The sequence below is a fragment of the Microcaecilia unicolor genome, chromosome 2 (genome assembly GCF_901765095.1).
Source record: "Microcaecilia unicolor chromosome 2, aMicUni1.1, whole genome shotgun sequence".
In the NCBI taxonomy this organism is placed as follows: Eukaryota; Metazoa; Chordata; class Amphibia; order Gymnophiona; family Siphonopidae; genus Microcaecilia; species Microcaecilia unicolor.
The window spans coordinates 288,030,736-288,047,218 of NC_044032.1; the positions used below are offsets into that span (position 1 = coordinate 288,030,736).

The following is a 16,483-nucleotide window of genomic DNA, read 5'->3' on the forward strand; positions in this document are numbered from 1 at the left end:
AAGCCGCGAGACCTCATTGCGTGTTTTGCGGACTTTAAGCTAAAAGAAAAGATCATGCAGGCTTCCCGAGCGGCACCAGACTTTCAGTGGGATTCGCATGTGATACACTGCTACCAAGACTTAGCGGCTTGCACCTTAAAGAGGCGAGCAGAATTGAAACCCTTCACACAATTGCTACAAACTGAAGGGATCCGATACCGTTGGAGCTATCCCTTTGCCTTGCGCTTCTACAAAGACGGCAAGCTTCATCAAATACGAAGCCTGGAGGAAGCAAGAGAGATATTGCCTGACGGCCCTGGCGCAAGGGAAGGGAGTACAATTCATCCACCCGCCACGGCTAAACCGACTAGACCGCGCTGGCAAAGAGTGACAAAGGGCAGGGGACGCCTTCAGCGACAATACTCGGACCCCCGATTAAGATCTGTATTGGAAACCAGTGGACAATGAGCAACAGAAAGTGGAAGAAAAGCAGGAACATAAGAAGCAACTAAAACAGAAGCACAGAATAACAGCTGAAGTGGGAAGATTATTTGCAGAATGAGACTTACAGATATGGTATCAATAGATAAACCTAATATGCTATGAGAGATACATTTGATTTATGAAGAGGGATAGGATTGTTATATTTTACAGCTCACTGGTTTGATACTGTTATGCGGGTGGTTTATGCTAAATATCAGTATGTGTAAAGAGGGGAGTGAGGTCTCTTTCCCAAAGGCACACCTATGTACGGGGTGCAGTTGTGCCAATTAGGAGGGAAGAGGGAAAATGGGACGGGCGGGGGGAAGGGAGATAGAAAAGATAAGCGAGGAAATTTAATGACCATGTCCAACATAATAAGGGAGTTAAGGGTGAGATACCAGTCAAAGGGTATGAACTATAGGATTTGTGCAAGATCTGGGGATGAGTAGAATAACCTGTATGACCCTCAATGTTAAGGGACTAAATTCCCCGACAAAACGCCAGCTGCTATTTAAAGAGACGCAGCGCTTAAAGGCAGATGTGTCCTTTATACAAGAGACGCACTTGCTACCAGATAAGGAGCATCTTTGTCAAGGGGGCAAAGGTCGGCATATATATTTTGCATCAAATCACAAAGAAAAAAAGAAAAAGGGAGTCCTCATCATATTGACTAACAAGTACCCTTGGCAAGTGCAGAATATAATAAGGGACAAGGAGGGTAGATACCTACTTTTGATAGTGAGACTGGGGAAGGAGACGCTTTCCTTGCTAAACATATATGCCCCTAACGAACGCCAAGGTGCCTTTTATAGGGAAGTATCCAGGATACTGAGTAAGAATATCGAAGGCACGTTATTAGTGGGCGGTGACTTTAACCTGACGTTGTGCCCAAAGCTAGATAATTCAACAGAGGGAGTGAGATATGCTCAATCAGAGAGGGCCCAGCTACACAAATTCCTGGAGACTTGGCGCCTAATAGATCTATGGCGCCACAGACACCCACAATCCAGGGGGTACACATATTACTCAGGGGTCCATAACTCACACTCACGCATAGATATGTGGTTAGGGCCTCCCAACATATTCTCCAGAGTAGAAGAAATATCAATACTCCCAAGAACGTGGTCGGACCATGCACCGGTTACTTTAGAATTAGAGTGGGAGGTGAGATCCCCGGAGACCCCAACGTGGCGCCTTAGAGATGAGCTGCTAGCAAACACTACAGTGATTACCCGCTTAGAAGCAGAGATAAAGGAGTATTTAGCTATTAACGACAATGGGGAGGTCACATCGCAGATATTATGGGAGGGCCTAAAAGCAGTAATCAGGGGGAAAATAATAGCGATTCAAGCACACATCAAGAAGCAAACGAGTGCTCATACACAAGCTTTACACGCGGAATTGCTGGGCTTGACTCTACAAGCTCAACAGCAACCTTTATCAAAATACGATCAAAATCGCATACACGCTATTCAGCTAGCTCTAAGGGAACTACAGTTAGCAAACGTAGCTGAACGGCTACAACAGGTTAGGCAAACACATTTCGAATTTGGCAATAGAACATCGAGATTATTAGCACATAAATTGAAGAAATGTGCTTTAAACTCCTATATACATACAATCAACACAGACGAGGGGAAAACATGCACTAAACTTGAGGACATTAAGGATGTCTTTTATAAATTCTACCAGGGGTTATACCAGGCTGAGGAATTAGCGACACCGCAAGAGGCCCAGAGCTATCTGAACCAGGCAAGGCTACCAAAACTGACAGCAGGGGAGGCAGAGTCATTGTCCAACCCAATTACGCTGGAGGAGGTGCAATGGGCCATCCGGGACCTTCCGAATGGGAAGGCCCCGGGGCCCGACGGGTACACAAATAAATATTACAAAAAGTACAGTAATCTGTTGGCCCCGATACTGGTCCGAGTATTTAACGAAATGGACCCTCAAACAGAGCTACCGTACTCGTGGCGACTGGCAACTATAACACTCTTATTGAAGCCTGGAAAAGAGCCCCAAAGATGTGGATCTTACCGCCCAATTTCTTTGCTAGGCTCAGACTATAAAATCTTCACTAAAATTTTAGCCCACCGCTTACAACAGGTGATGCCGAAACTGGTCCATGCTGACCAAACGGGGTTTATAGGAGGGAGACAGACATTTGACAATATTCGGAGAGCGATCCATCTCATTCATGAAGCGGGGGACACGAAACAGCCAACACTACTATTATCATTAGACGCCGAAAAGGCGTTTGATCGGGTCCGCTGGGCATTCATGTTCCTAGTATTGGAGCAAATGGGCATTTCGGGACAGTTCACCTCATGGCTTGCATTGCTGTATGTAAATCCCATTGCTTCACTGCGGATTAACGGATCAAGCTCTGAGCTAATACATCTAGGGAGGGGAACCCGCCAGGGTTGCGCGCTATCTCCACTGTTGTTTGCGCTTACAATGGAGCCGCTAGCTCAATGCATTAGACAACACCCTGATATACATGGTTTGACCCTGGGGGCGGAGACCTATAAGATAATGTTGTTTGCAGACGACATCCTGCTTACATTAACCCGCTCTCAGGAATCACTTCCAGGTGTAATGAAAAGTTTAGAGGAGTATGGGAGGCTATCGGGATTCCGGGTGAACATGGACAAATCAGAGATAATGGGGGTGGGCCTACCCGAGGAATTGGAGCAGTCTTTGCGACAGAGATATTCGTTCCGCTGGGTTACTCGATTGCTGCGATATTTGGGGATCAATCTTACAGCAAAAATAGCAGATCTCTATGAGGCAAATTTTCCTTACAAAATTCGAGAATTGTTCCAGGAATTAGAGAGGTGGGAAGGGCTGGAGCTATCATGGCTGGGACGGATATCAGCGGTAAAGATGATGGTCCTGCCAAAGATTCTATATTTATTCTTGGCACTGCCCCTGCCGATTCCCAGACAATTCTTTCGCCGCTTACATCGCAAAGTATTTGCTTACATATGGCAACACAAACCACCTAGAGTAAGGGCAGCTATCATGTTCCAACCTAAAGACAAGGGGGGCATGGGGGTGCCCAACTTCCTCCAATATTATCAAGCTGCACAATTACGTCTGCTGGTGGCATGGGGTTCCCACAGTGTAAAGCCCTGGATACAAATTGAGAAGCATTGGTTGGGTATGGAGAACTTAGACGCTATATTATGGGCCCCGCAGAGACAATTACTAACATGTATAGGAGGGGCGCCCCCCGCAGTACGTTTTCCCCTACAAACTTGGAGTACCCTGCGACAGAAGTTCCTTCCAGGTAGGAAACACTTTAGGCGCATGAAGATACAGACAGCAATGGGATGTCCTATAGGGGCAGCAGACAATGTGTTTCGAATATGGAAACAAAAGGGGCTGGTAGCTTTAAACCAACTATGGGCAGAAGGGAATATGATACCATTTGCAGAATTGCAAGAAGAATTTGATTTACCAGGGTCACACCTTTATCACTATACTAGAATTTGGGATTATGTAAATAGGAGGGCCAAAAGGGAGTTGACCATGGAGGATACGGCCTTAGAGATGGCTTTGGGAGGAGGATGTCAAAGAGGGTGCATATCTCGACTATATAAAGTGTTGGGATCATATTATAACCCACTAGCATATTACACCCAAAGGTGGGAAAAAGCTTTAAAGATAAGCTATGATACCAAAAAGTGGGATAAGGCACTGATGCATATGCTAAGAGTTTCTATCTCTAGTTCCCTAGTGGAAAATGGATATAAAATGTTATATCAATGGTATATGACTCCCCACAAAATAACGAAAATGTATAAGAAAGGAAACGGGTGGTGCTGGAGGGGGTGCAAGGAGAAGGGTGACATGATTCACATATGGTGGACATGCCCCAAGGCACAAGAATATTGGTTGGAGCTAATTCAGACGCTAGGTAAAATCATAGGGAAACCATATGACTTTAAGGCTGAGACGTGCCTATTGCATTTTCAACCAGCAGCCATTCCATCGACAACACATCGGCTGGCCTCGGTGTGGCTGGTCGCTGGAAAGATTACATTGGCGTCGGCATGGAAGCAACCCACGATGCCACCAGTGATAAAGGTGATACATAAGATGGATTATCTCTATCAAATGTCTAAAATGACTGCAATAAAGGCAGGACGGATTATACAATTCTATAAACAGTGGGACCAGTATACAGCATGGAGACTGGCAGCTGGCGTGGACTTGGACGCACCCAAACTTATAGTAACTCCTTAATATGGAATCAGGACAAGCAGTACCATGGACACACAATGGTCATTATCAATATTATGTGTTAGGGGGGGGGGGAGGGGGAGGGGGTAGAAGATTGAACACGCAAGAGGTTGTTACAAGTGTTGGTATTAACATCTGTTTTTTGTATGTTAAAAAAAGTAATAAAAATACTTTAAAAAAAAAAAAAAGTAGGCCTATAAGCCTATGATAGCTCTATATGTATAATCTGTCACTATAAAGTTCATTTTTCCTTCAGCTCATGTACAGTGTCAGCATACACTGATTCTTATACATTACCTCGAGGCATGAAGGAGTTTGTTCGTAGATCCAGTTTTTCAAGATATTTAAGATGCCTATCTACAATTCCAAAGCAGTATGAGAGTATAGGAATTGCCCGCTGGTTAGTGACTTGTAACTTGCTCTGTGATATTAATCTCATGTAATATCTGTGTGGCATCCTAGGTATTGCTCATTTTGAAAATGGGCAATACCTAGGATGGAAATGGAAAGAACAATGGCATCCTAACACGTTCCTAAAAATGGAAATCCTTAATTCCTTGTCATCAAGCAGATGAATCCATTACGAATGGGTTGTGTCCATCAACCAGCAGGGGGAGATAGAGAGCACTGAAAAACCATAGTGCCTCATGGCCAGCTAGCTCCATCTGCCTCTTCAGTATTCTCTATCTCCGCAGCAGGGTGGACGCATCTTAATCAGCTCCTTCAGAAATCTGCCTGGGGTGGCTCCTGTGCTTTGGCCAGTTGTAGCAGGGGTGTTGTGGCTGGTGGTGCCCACTTTAAAGGCACATAGGTTCACCCTTTCCCTTCCTTACCCGACCCCCGATGTGGATGTAGACACATAGGTTTGCCCTGTCCCTGTCTTTTCCCCACACTCTCCTATGTGGATGCAGGCACATTGGTTTGTCCTTTCCCTGCCTTTCCCACTCTACTGATCCTCCGGAGCTGGAAATTTGCCTCTTTTGCTGTTGCCTCTAACTTTCCTCACAGCGTTTAAAAAAAACCAAAAAAACGTTGCGTCAGACTTTGGTGCTGCGATTCCAGAAAAGAGGTTTTCTTCTGATTGTGCAGCGTGACCGGAGCTCTGGGACTCGGTCTGGTGAGGTAAGAGCATTTTGTAGCTCCTCCGGGGTGGACCCGCGATTGGGATGTTTTTGGTGCAAATCCGCTATTTTGAATTTTCTGCTGTTTTTCGGCGATGGCTGCAGAGGTTGTTAAGCGCTGTTCCCATTGTGGCAAGCGCAGATCAGCAGCAGGACTCTGTAAATCGTGCTCTTCAGACGTCAGAGCCGGCACGAGCATGGCGAGCGATGTTTCTTCCCGCTCAGTGGAGCTGGCAGCGGGCGCCATTTTGGACGTGCCGCATGCCGCGACCCCTGCAGAAGCGGAGGGGTTTGAATCTGGAGGGGAGCCTCGTGTGGAGGCTAACAGGGGAGCTTCTATCCCCGGACTGGAACTGGGAGGCCAGGGTGAGCCCTTCTCCCCTGAGTTTGTGTTACTGCTGCATAAAGCATTCATGTTAAAAAGAGCTGTCCTGCAGGGGTCTCATTTGGCCGTGCTAACTGTTCCCCCTCCAGTGGAGCCCGGCCTCAGATTGCCGTTGGGCACGCTTTCCCCTGACAGCTGGCCGCAAGACAAGCACAGAAGGGTTAATTCCCCTTCAGAGAGTGGCGCACCCCCCTTCTATCCCCCCCCCCCCCCCGTGGTCGGGATGTGAGGGGCCTGGCAGGACCTCGTGGTCTGAAGAGCCAGAGCAAGGTGCAGGATTGCCACCGGATCCAGATGATCCTTCCACGGTGAGGATTTTCCACCGCGATGAGCTGCCAGCGCTTATTTCTGATGCCTTGCAGGTCCTCTCTATTGAAGATCCTGGGAGTGGCGAAGCCTCCTCTGGTAATCCGAGGATGGCAAGTACTAAGAAGCCTGCTCAAGCCTTTCCTTTGCATGACTCCATCCAAGAGCTTATTTCTGCTCAATGGGCTGACCCCGAGGGGCCTTTGAAAGTCGCCAGGGCAATGGGACAATAATACCCTCTAAGTGAGGAGCATTTGGCAACCCTAGCAGTGCCTAAAGTGGATGCACTAGTCACGGTTGAGACAAAGAGAACTACCCTCCCAGTCGAAGGAGGAGTCGCCCTGAAGGACATGCAGGACCGACGCCTGGAATCAGCTATGAAACGGTCCTTTGACATTTCAGGCCTATCCTTACGGGCGTCTGCATGCAGCTGCTATGCTGCCCGAGCCTGCCTCGCTTGGTTGCAACAGGCAGTGGAACAGCCCAGGGATGGAGTGGAGCCCCTTGCTGAGGTGGCACCGCGGATGGAGTCGGCTTTGTCTTTCTTGGCTGACGCCCTTTATGATCTGGTCAGAGCTTTGGCTGAACAGATGGCTGTGGCGGTGGCGGCTCGCCGCCTTCTATGGCTACGGCATTGGGTGGCTGACATGGCCTCTAAGCAAAGGTTGGTGAAGTTGCCCTTTCAAGGCCTTCTCCTATTTGGTGAGGAGTTGGAGAAAATTGTTAAAGGCCTGGGGGATGCTAAACCCCAGCGCTTACCCAAGGATAGGCCGAGGCCTCTCTCCAAGGGTCAGGCGGTTCCCTCCTCTTACAGACTTCACTTCCATGAAGGTACTGCCCGGGGCGTTCTGCTGGGTTCACTTCTCTTTCCCCTCTTTCAGCAGAGGAACTCCTTTCGTTCGGACAAGCGTTCCGCAGCTACCGGCTCAAGGCCTGGAGTTCAAGGGCGACCCTCTCAATGATGGTGCGCTGGCCCTCTCCTCGATTCTTGCAATAGGAGGACGGCTTTCCCTCTTTCTCGAGGAGTGGGTCAAGATTTCCTCAGATCAGTGGGTTTTGGACCTGATCAGAGATGGCTACAGAATAGAATTCAATGCCCTGGTGAGAGACGTGTTTGTGGAGTCCCGATGCGGTTCTTCCGTCAAATGGGCGGTAGAGGAGACCTTGCAAGGCTTGATTCACCTAGGGGCGGTGTCCCTGGTGCCTCCCGCCGAACACAGCTCCTGCCGTTTTCTCCATTTACTTTGTGGTGCCGCGAAAAGGCAGGTCTTTTCGGCCTATCCTTGACTTAAAAGAAGTCAACGTCTCTAAGAGTGCGGCATTTTCACATGGAAACCCTGCGCTCCGTCATTGCGGCGGTACAGCCAGGAGAGTTTCTCACGTCTCTGGACCTGAAAGAAGCTTACTTGCACATTCCTATTTGGCCCCCGCACCAAAGGTTTCTGCAGTTTGCGGTGATGGGAAAACATTTCCAGTTTCGGGCCTTGCCTTTTGGCCTCGCCACAGCTCCCCGAACCTTTTCCAAGGTAATGGTGGTAGTAGCTGCCTTTCTCAGGCGAGAGGGTATTCAGGTTCACCCGTACCTAGACGACTGGCTCATCAGAGCGGACTCATCAGAGGAGAGTCATCAGGTAACAGCCAGAGTGGTCTCAGTACTTCAATCTCTGGGCTGGGTCGTCAATATAGCCAAAAGTCACCTGACCCCCTCTCAATCTCTAGAATATTTGGGGGTCCGGTTCAACACGGCCTCGGGGCTTGTTTATCTACCTGAGCAAAGGTGGTGCAAGCTTCAGAATCAGGTTTGTCTGCTCCTGAGGATGCCTCGCCCCCGTGCTTGGGACATTGTCCAGCTGTTAGGGTCGATGACGGCCACCTTGGAAGTGGTGCCCTGGGCGAGAGCGCACCTGAGACCTCTGCAGTGCTCCCTGCTTCAACGATGGTCTCCAATTTCTCAGGATTATCAGTGCAGACTCACGTGGCTGCCTGCGGCCCAGCTCAGTATGGAGTGGTGGCTCTCAGATAGCATGCTGTGGCGAGGAATGCTGCTAGCGCTCCCCGATTGGTGCCTGGTGGTAACAGATGCCAGCCTGAAGGGCTGGGGTGCACATTGCCGGGGAAGGCATGCCCAGGGTCTCTGGACACCCAAGGAGTCGGAGTGGTCCATCAATCGCTTGGAGTTGAAAGTGATTTTCCAGGCTCTTCTGCCTTTTCACTCGACCCTGGAAGGATTGGCTGTCAGAGTTCTGTCGGACAACATGACAGCAGTGGTCTACATAGATCGACAAGGTGGCACTCAGTGCAGAGCACTGGCCGCGCAGATTTGCCACTGGGCCGAGCTACATCTGCAGTTTCTGTCAGCAGCTCACATTGCAGGTCAGAGCAACGTGCAAGCCGATTATCTAAGCATGCATCAAATCGTCCCAGCGGAGTGGGAACTGGCAGACGAAGTGTTTCTTCAGATTTGTGCCAAGTGGGGGACGCCCGTAGCGGATCTTATGGTGTCAAGCGCAAATGCCAAAGTCCTGTGCTTTTACAGCAGACGGAGAGATCCTCGCTCGGCGGGGTTGGATGCCTTGGCTCAACCCTGGCCTCAGGGCCTCCTGTATGTGTTCCCTCCATGGCCCTTGATAGGGCGAGTGCTCCTGCGGATTCGGCTACATCAAGGAGAGGTGGTTCTCATTGCCCCGGATTGGCCCAGGAGGTCGTGGTATGCGGACCTCTGGCAGATGCTGGTAGAGGCTCCCCTTCCTTTGCCTCTGGTATCGAATTTGTTATCACAGGAACCGGTGACCATGGAGGACGCCTGCCGCTTTGGTCTTATGGCATGACTCTTGAGAGGGCGCAATTGAGAGACAAGGGTTATTCCAGTAAAGTCATTTCCACTCTCCTACAGGCCTGCTAGAGTTCCACTTCCGTGGCTTATGCCAGGATTTGTCACCAATTTGAGGCTTGGTGTGCTTCTAGAGCAATCACACCCATGCGGGCTTCTGTCTCGCCGTTACTTGACTTTTTGCAGGATGGTTTACAAAAAGTCCTTTGCCTATAATTCCCTGCGTGTTCAAGTAGCAGCCTTAGCATGTTTTCGAGGGAAGGTCGCTGGCCTCTCTCTGGCTGCTTATCCGGATGTGGCACAGTTTCTTAGAGGGGTGCTTCGGCTTCGTCCTCCTGTGCGGGCTGCGTGTCCGGCCTGAAACCTGGGGTTAGTTTTAAAGGCCCTTCAGTGTTCACCCTTCGAGCCGCTAAGGCGAGCTTTAGAGAAGAATGTGACCCTAAAGACGGTCTTTTTGGTGGCCATTACTTCGGCGAGACGGGTGTCTGAGCTCCAGGCGCTGTCCTGTCGAGACCCTTTTCTGCAATTCTCAGAGTCCGGAGTTATGGTACGTACTGTACCTTCCTTCCTGCCTAAGGTGGTTTCAGCGTTTCACCTAAACCAGCCTATTTTCCTGCCTTCCTTTTCCAGAGAGGAGTTTCCGGAAGCCTTTGGGCAATTGCACCTCCTAGGTGTGCGAAGGGCTCTGTTGCAGTATCTGCGCATGTCAAATGCTTTTAGGACCTCTGATCATCTTTCTGTCCTGTTGTCAGGTCCGCACAGAGGGTCTCCAGCGTCTAAAGCTACTATAGCCCATTGGCTCAAGGAAGCCAGGCTTAATTTTTTTCAGCATATCTGCTCTCTGGCCAGTCTCCGCCTGAAGCCGTTAAGGCTCTTTCCACAAGAGTGATTTTCTCTTCTTGGGCTGAAACTGGGGCACTCTCTCTTCAAGAGATATGCAGTGCAGCGACATGGGCTTCTAAGCTCTCTTTTGCCCGACATTACAGGCTAGATGTGCTGCCAGGAGTGACGTGCATTTTGGAGCACAAGTGCTGGCGCGTGGTGTGGCTTGTTCCCACCCTATATAGGGATTGCTTTGATACACCCCATTCGTAATGGATTCATCTGCTTGATGACAAGGAAGGGAAAATTAGGTTCTTACCTTGGTAATTTTCTTTCCTTTAGTCATAGCAGATGAATCCATGAGCCCTCCCTCAGATATTCATTGTGTGATTGATGTTGTTTTATGTCCTGCAGACATGTTCCCTCATTGGGAGACGTTGGAAAACAATCTTCAGGATTTCTGTTCTGTTATAGGAGGTTGAGTTCGTCCCTCCTTTGTGTTATTGCACCTGTTCTGGGGCGTTCATCCGCTGTGAGGAAAGTTCATGTTATACTACTTTGCGGTGTAATACTGCTTTGGAAGCTTCAAATACTGAAGAGGCAGATGGAGCTAGCTGGCCATGAGGCACTATGGTTTTTCAGTGCTCTCTATCTCCCCCTGCTGGTTGATGGACACAACCCATTTGTAATGGATTCATCTGCTATGACTAAAGGTAAGAACCTAATTTTCCCTTGGCATGCGCTAAAAGCACCAATGTGCCTCTAACGTGGCGTACTAAACAGGGCCCTAAAACTTGTCTTCTTTAAACAAAGTGTCTGGCAGTGAAAGGAACTTTTGCTGTTCATGAGGTGGCGATCACAATTTGAATGTTTAAGGATAGCTCCATTGTTGGGGAATATGAAGTTTGTGATTATAGAACTGGACCTTCAGGGTTTATATAAAGTTTCTGACCAATCCTGTAGAGAATACAGAACACCCCCAAACAGAAGGATTTGTTGAATGATGCTATCAATTATTATGCTAATTTAAACGTGGGGGGGGGGGGGGGGGAGAAAGGTATGATGTTTGAAAATGTCATATTGACTTGCCCCCCTGGTGAGACCCCAGATATTTCTGTCTAGAGATGCCACTGACTGGGTTCTAGAACTGATTTTAGGATTTTGGTCCCATCTTTGCCCTTTTAAAATTCCCCTGTCTTTCTCTAGGAATGTAAACCCCATCACTTGGTGGCATGGCTGAAAGTTCATCTAGACTATGAGCACCAGCCCTGAATAAGGGACATTTTTGTGACACTTTTCCATTGCCAGTTAGTTGCTTTTGTAAACTTTTTTATTTTCATATCATGTTTCAGGGCCTAGCATCTTTAAAAAAAACATTCTGATTTTCATAAAATTTCTGGGAACGAGACACAGTGCCATGTTTAATAATAATTGTGATGAGTGACTAGAAGACTGGTTGGGTTTTGATTTGAGAGAAATCTTTGAAAAATTGAGTCAATGTCTTTTTTTTCTGAAGAGCAGTCTCAAAAATCTTTTTCCAAGCAAACTATACCAGTAAGCACAAGGGTTTTCACAAATGAGTCAGTTGATAAGACTATTTTTCATCTGTTTCAGGTGGACTTGAGAGTCTTCAGTCATGCAGAACCCTTTTGCAAACATAGCAGAGCCTCTGGACCCCAAACTTCCTGAAAAAAAGTTCTACAATCTGAATAAATTGGGAGATCCCAGATATGGTATGTTAACCCTGGTCACCACTGACAAATCTTCCCGCTAGTTTGACGTATCCAAACTAGAAATAAGAGAATGTAAAATGCTGGTATCAATATACATATAATGGAAAAATAATATCCCATCTAACTTAGATTTCAGACGTTGCATAGTCCAGTGCTTCTCAACCCAGTCTTGAGGCACACCTAATCCCGTCAGGTTTTCAGGATATCCACAATGAATATACATGAAGATTTGCATGCATTGCAGGCTGCATTCAGAGGACTCTGAAAGCTTGAATATGATTGGCTAACTAGTGCTGTCCAATTCTTGATTCAGATCGATTCGCTGATTGTTTTATAGCAAATAGATTTGCTTTATAGTTTAGTCCCCCCCTCCCCCCACCTATGTTCGCCGGCAGTGAGCACGAGCAGCCAGTGACACTGCTCATACTGGCCGCATAGCCTTCCCAGTGACATGATTTCCTGTTTGTTTCTGCAGAGGCAGGAATAAGCCAGAGGGAAGGCTGGGGGTCCACAAGAGCTGTTTAGGTTGCTTCTGTTCGCTGCTGGAGAAGATCAACAGTCTTAAAAGGCACAGAACTTTAGGATAAAGAGAGCCTAATAAAATCTGATTGATTATTCCTGTATATTCAGACATTTCGCTGGTTCATGACATTTTCAGAATTGATACTCTGTTACGTTGTCTGTGCTTTAGATGTATCAATGTGATGTTTGTATGTGATCCAGTGGCAATCTCATGCTTCAGCTGTCTACACTGTATTCATGCTTCATGTGTGAAAGTATGATGTCTGCATTGGACTGCAGTGACAATCCACTCCAGCTGTCCTTGCTGTATTCATACGTATGTCACTGTGTTGTCTTCATGGGATTTCAGTGTTAACACACACTTCAAATGTCTGTGCTGTGTTAGTGTAATGTCTGCATGAGACTGCAGTGACATGTCATGCTTCAGCTGTCTGTGCTGTATTCGTGCTCAGCAGTATGATGTATGCCAGGCTTTCTGATAAAGACTAGGACAACCTCTTCTGTATGAATTTTGTGCACAGAACTTTCCAAAATGTGACCATTTACTGTGAATTCTTGCTGAACTGGGGCCTTTTTCAGTAATTTCCTTCCTTCTCAACAGGAGGCACTAGGTAGCCTGAACTCTTCCAAGAGAAAAGAATCCATAGGAAAGTTCTCTTTTAAGTGCTTTATTCCCCTTTTACAGTCAACCTCGAAGGCTCCCCTTTAACTCAGGGTGAATAATCATAAGACCTCTCTTATTTTGTCCAGCCACTTGCCGCTCCATCTGGGGAATATCACTTGACAAGCAGGTTTCACAGGCTATGCAAATTAACCACTCAGAAGGCAAATCTTCTCTTATGGGGTATTCTTCTTGCATCAAACACTTTAGCAAGGACTCTTGAAATGAACCCTCCACTGGGGAACGTGTGGGTCAGTTATTCAATACTCGGTTAGCCGGCTTCCCAGGATATGCAAATTAACCATTCTAAATGCAAAATACACTCTACTTACCTTCTGCTAACCAGTCTGTAGGGGTTATTCTTCTTCCAACAAACAGTTCGGTACACTCTTTTCATCCAAACCCTCCACTGGAAGATGAAGGTCTCGGATAAAAACAGCCACCACCCCCTTGGACAGGAATTTACTTCACCTCAAATTTACAACCCTGTCCTCCACCCCTGGCTGTTGACATCAGAGTCTTACTTCAAGGCTCACAATGTTCCCTCCACACTGTGTCAAATCAAAGTTCCTTATCCTTCCCCCATTATTCTAGATTTTAGGTAAGTACCTTTTCCTTGTCATCAAGCAGATGAATCCATTACGAGTGGGTTGTGTCCATCAACCAGCAGGGGGAGATAGAGAGCACTGAAAAACCATAGTGCCTCATGGCCAGCTAGCTCCATCTGCCTCTTCAGTATTCTCTATCTCCCCAGCAGGGTGATTGCAGCTTGTTCAAGCTCCTTCAGAAAATATGCCTGGGGTGGCTCCTGTGCTTTTGCCAGGTAGCAGGGGTGTTGTGGCTGATGGTGCCCACTTTAAAGGCAAATAGGTTAGCCCTTTCCCTGCCGTACCAGGCCCCCGATGTGGAAGTAGACAAATAAGCAAGCCCTGTCCCTGTCTTTGCCCACGCTGTGGATGCAGGCACATAGGTTTGCCCTTTCCCTGCCTTTCCCATGCTACTGATCCTCCGGAGTTGGAAATTTGCCTCTTTCGCTGTTGCCTCAAACTTTCCTCACAGCGTTAAAAAAAAAAGTCGCGTTGCGCTTTGGCGCTGCGATCCCAGAAAAGAGGTTTTCTTCTGATTGTACAGCGTGACCGGAGCTCAGAGACTTGGTCTGGTGAGGTAAGAGCATTTTGTAGCTCCTCCGGGGAGGGCCCGCATTCGGGACGATTTTGGCGTGAATCCGCCATTTTGAATTTCCGCCATTTTCGGCGATGGCTGCTGAGAAAGTAAAGCGCTGTTCCGTTTGTGTCAAGCGCAAATCTGCAGCGGGGCTCTGTAAGGCGTGGTTTTCAGACGGTAGAGCCGGCCTGAGCATGGCGAGCGATGTTCTTTCCCGCTCCGTGGAGCTGGCAGCGGGCGCCATTTTGGAACAGCATGGCGCGATCCCCGCTGAGGCGGAGGGGTTTGAGCCTGGAGGGGCGCCTCGTGTAGAGTTTAATAAAAGAGCTGTTTCCCCCGGACTGAAACCAGGAGGCCAGGGTGAGCCATTTTCACCTGAGTTTGTTTTATTGCTGCATAATGCATACATGTTAAAAAGAGCTCTTCCGCAGGGGTCCTCTGCGGCCCTGTTTTTGTATCCCCTCCAGTGGAGTCTGGCCTTGGATTACCGTCAGGCGCGTTTTCCCCTGACAGATGGCCGCAAGACAAGCGCAGAAGTTTGGATTCCCCTTCAGAGAGCGGAGCCCCTTACGGAGGTGGCACCGCAGATGGAGTTGGCCGTGTCATTTTTGGCTGACACCCTTTATGATCTGATCAGAGCTTCGGCTAAACATATGGCTGTGGCGGTGGCGGCTCGCCGTCTTCTGTGGCTACGGCATTGGGCAGCTGACATGGCCTCTAAGCAAAGGTTGGTGAAGTTGCCCTTTCAAGGCCTTCTCCTGTTTGGTGAGGAGTTGGAGAAAATTGTGAAAGGCCTGGGGGATGCCAAACCCCAGCGCTTACCCGACCTCGCTTCCGTGAGGCTAGAAGGTCCCGCCCGGGGCGTTCTGCTGGGTTCACTTCGCGTGCCCGTTTTCGGCAGAGGAACTCTTTCGTTCGGACAAACGTTCCGCAGCAGCAGGCTCAAGACCTGGAGTTCAAGAGCGACCCTCTCTATGATGGTGCGCTGGCCCCCTCCTCGATGCCTGTGATAGGAGGACGACTTTCCCTCTTTCTCGAGGAGTGGGCCAAAATTACCTCAGATCAGTGGGTCTTGGACCTGATCAGAGAAGGCTACAGAATAGAATTCAATGTCCCGATAAGAGACGTGTTTGTGGAGTCCTGATGCGGTTCTGCTGCCAAACGGGCGGCGGTAGAGGAGGCCTTGCAAGGCTTGATTCACATTGGGGCAGTTTCCCCCGTGCCTTCCGCCGAATGCGGCTCTGGCCGTTACTCCATTTACTTCGTGGTGCCGCGAAAAGGAGGGTCTTTTCGGCCTATCCTGGACTTAAAACAATTCAACAAGTCTCTGAACGTGCGGCATTTTCACATGCAAACCCTGCGCTCCGTCGTTGCGGCGGTACAGCCAGGAGAGTTTCTCACGTCTCTGGACCTGAAAGAAGCTTACTTGCATATTCCAATTTGGCCCCCGCACCAGAGGTTTCTGTGTTTTGCGGTGATGGGAAAACATTTCCAGTTTCGGGCCTTGCCTTTTGGCTTCGCCACAGCTCCCCGAACCTTTTCCAAGGTAATGGTGGTAGTAGCTGCTTTTCTCAGGCGAGAGGGTATCCGGGTTCACCCGTACCTAGACGACTGGCTCATCAGAGCAGACTCTGCAGAAGAGAGTCATCAGGTTACAGCCAGAGCGGTCTCAGTACTGCAGTCTCTGGGCTGGGTCGTCAATATAGCCAAAAGTCACCTGACCCCCTCTCAATCTCTAGAATATTTGGGGGTCCGGTTTGACAAAGCCTCGGGAATGGTTTTCCTACCCAAGCAAAGGTGGTGCAAGCTTCAGAACCAGGTCTGTCTGCTCCTGAGGATGCCTCGCCCGCGAGCTTGGGACATAGTCTAGCTGTTGGGGTCGATGACGGCCACTTTGGAAGTGGTGCCTTGGGCGAGAGCGCACCTGAGACCTCTGCAGTGCTCCCTGCTTCAACGATGGTCTCCAATATCTCAGGATTATCAATGCAGACCCACGTTGGCTCCCTGCAGCCCAGCTCAGTATGGAGTGGTGGCTCTCAGACAGCTTGCTGCAGCGAGGAATGCCGCTAGCGCTCCCCGATTGGTGCCTGGTGGTAACAGATGCCAGCCTGAAGGGCTGGGGTGCACATTGCTGGGGAAGGCATGCCCAGGGTCTTTGGACACCCGAGGAGTCGGAGTGGTCCATCAATCGCTTGGAGTTGAAAGCGATTTTCCAGGCGCTTCTGGCCT

At 48.8% G+C, this 16,483-nt stretch overlaps 1 protein-coding gene across 2 annotated transcripts in view; it reads left to right on the forward strand.

The window, feature by feature from the left end:
* The window catches only part of ACO1 (aconitase 1), a 241,233-nt gene that overhangs the window by 76,080 nt on the left and 148,670 nt on the right, over window positions 1-16,483 (forward strand). For both annotated transcript variants that reach the window (XM_030194231.1, XM_030194230.1), the window contains exon 2: window positions 11,789-11,907. In XM_030194231.1, coding sequence (XP_030050091.1) covers window positions 11,811-11,907 — 97 coding nt within the window. In that variant the 5' untranslated portion in view covers window positions 11,789-11,810. The remainder of the gene's footprint in view (window positions 1-11,788; window positions 11,908-16,483) is intronic.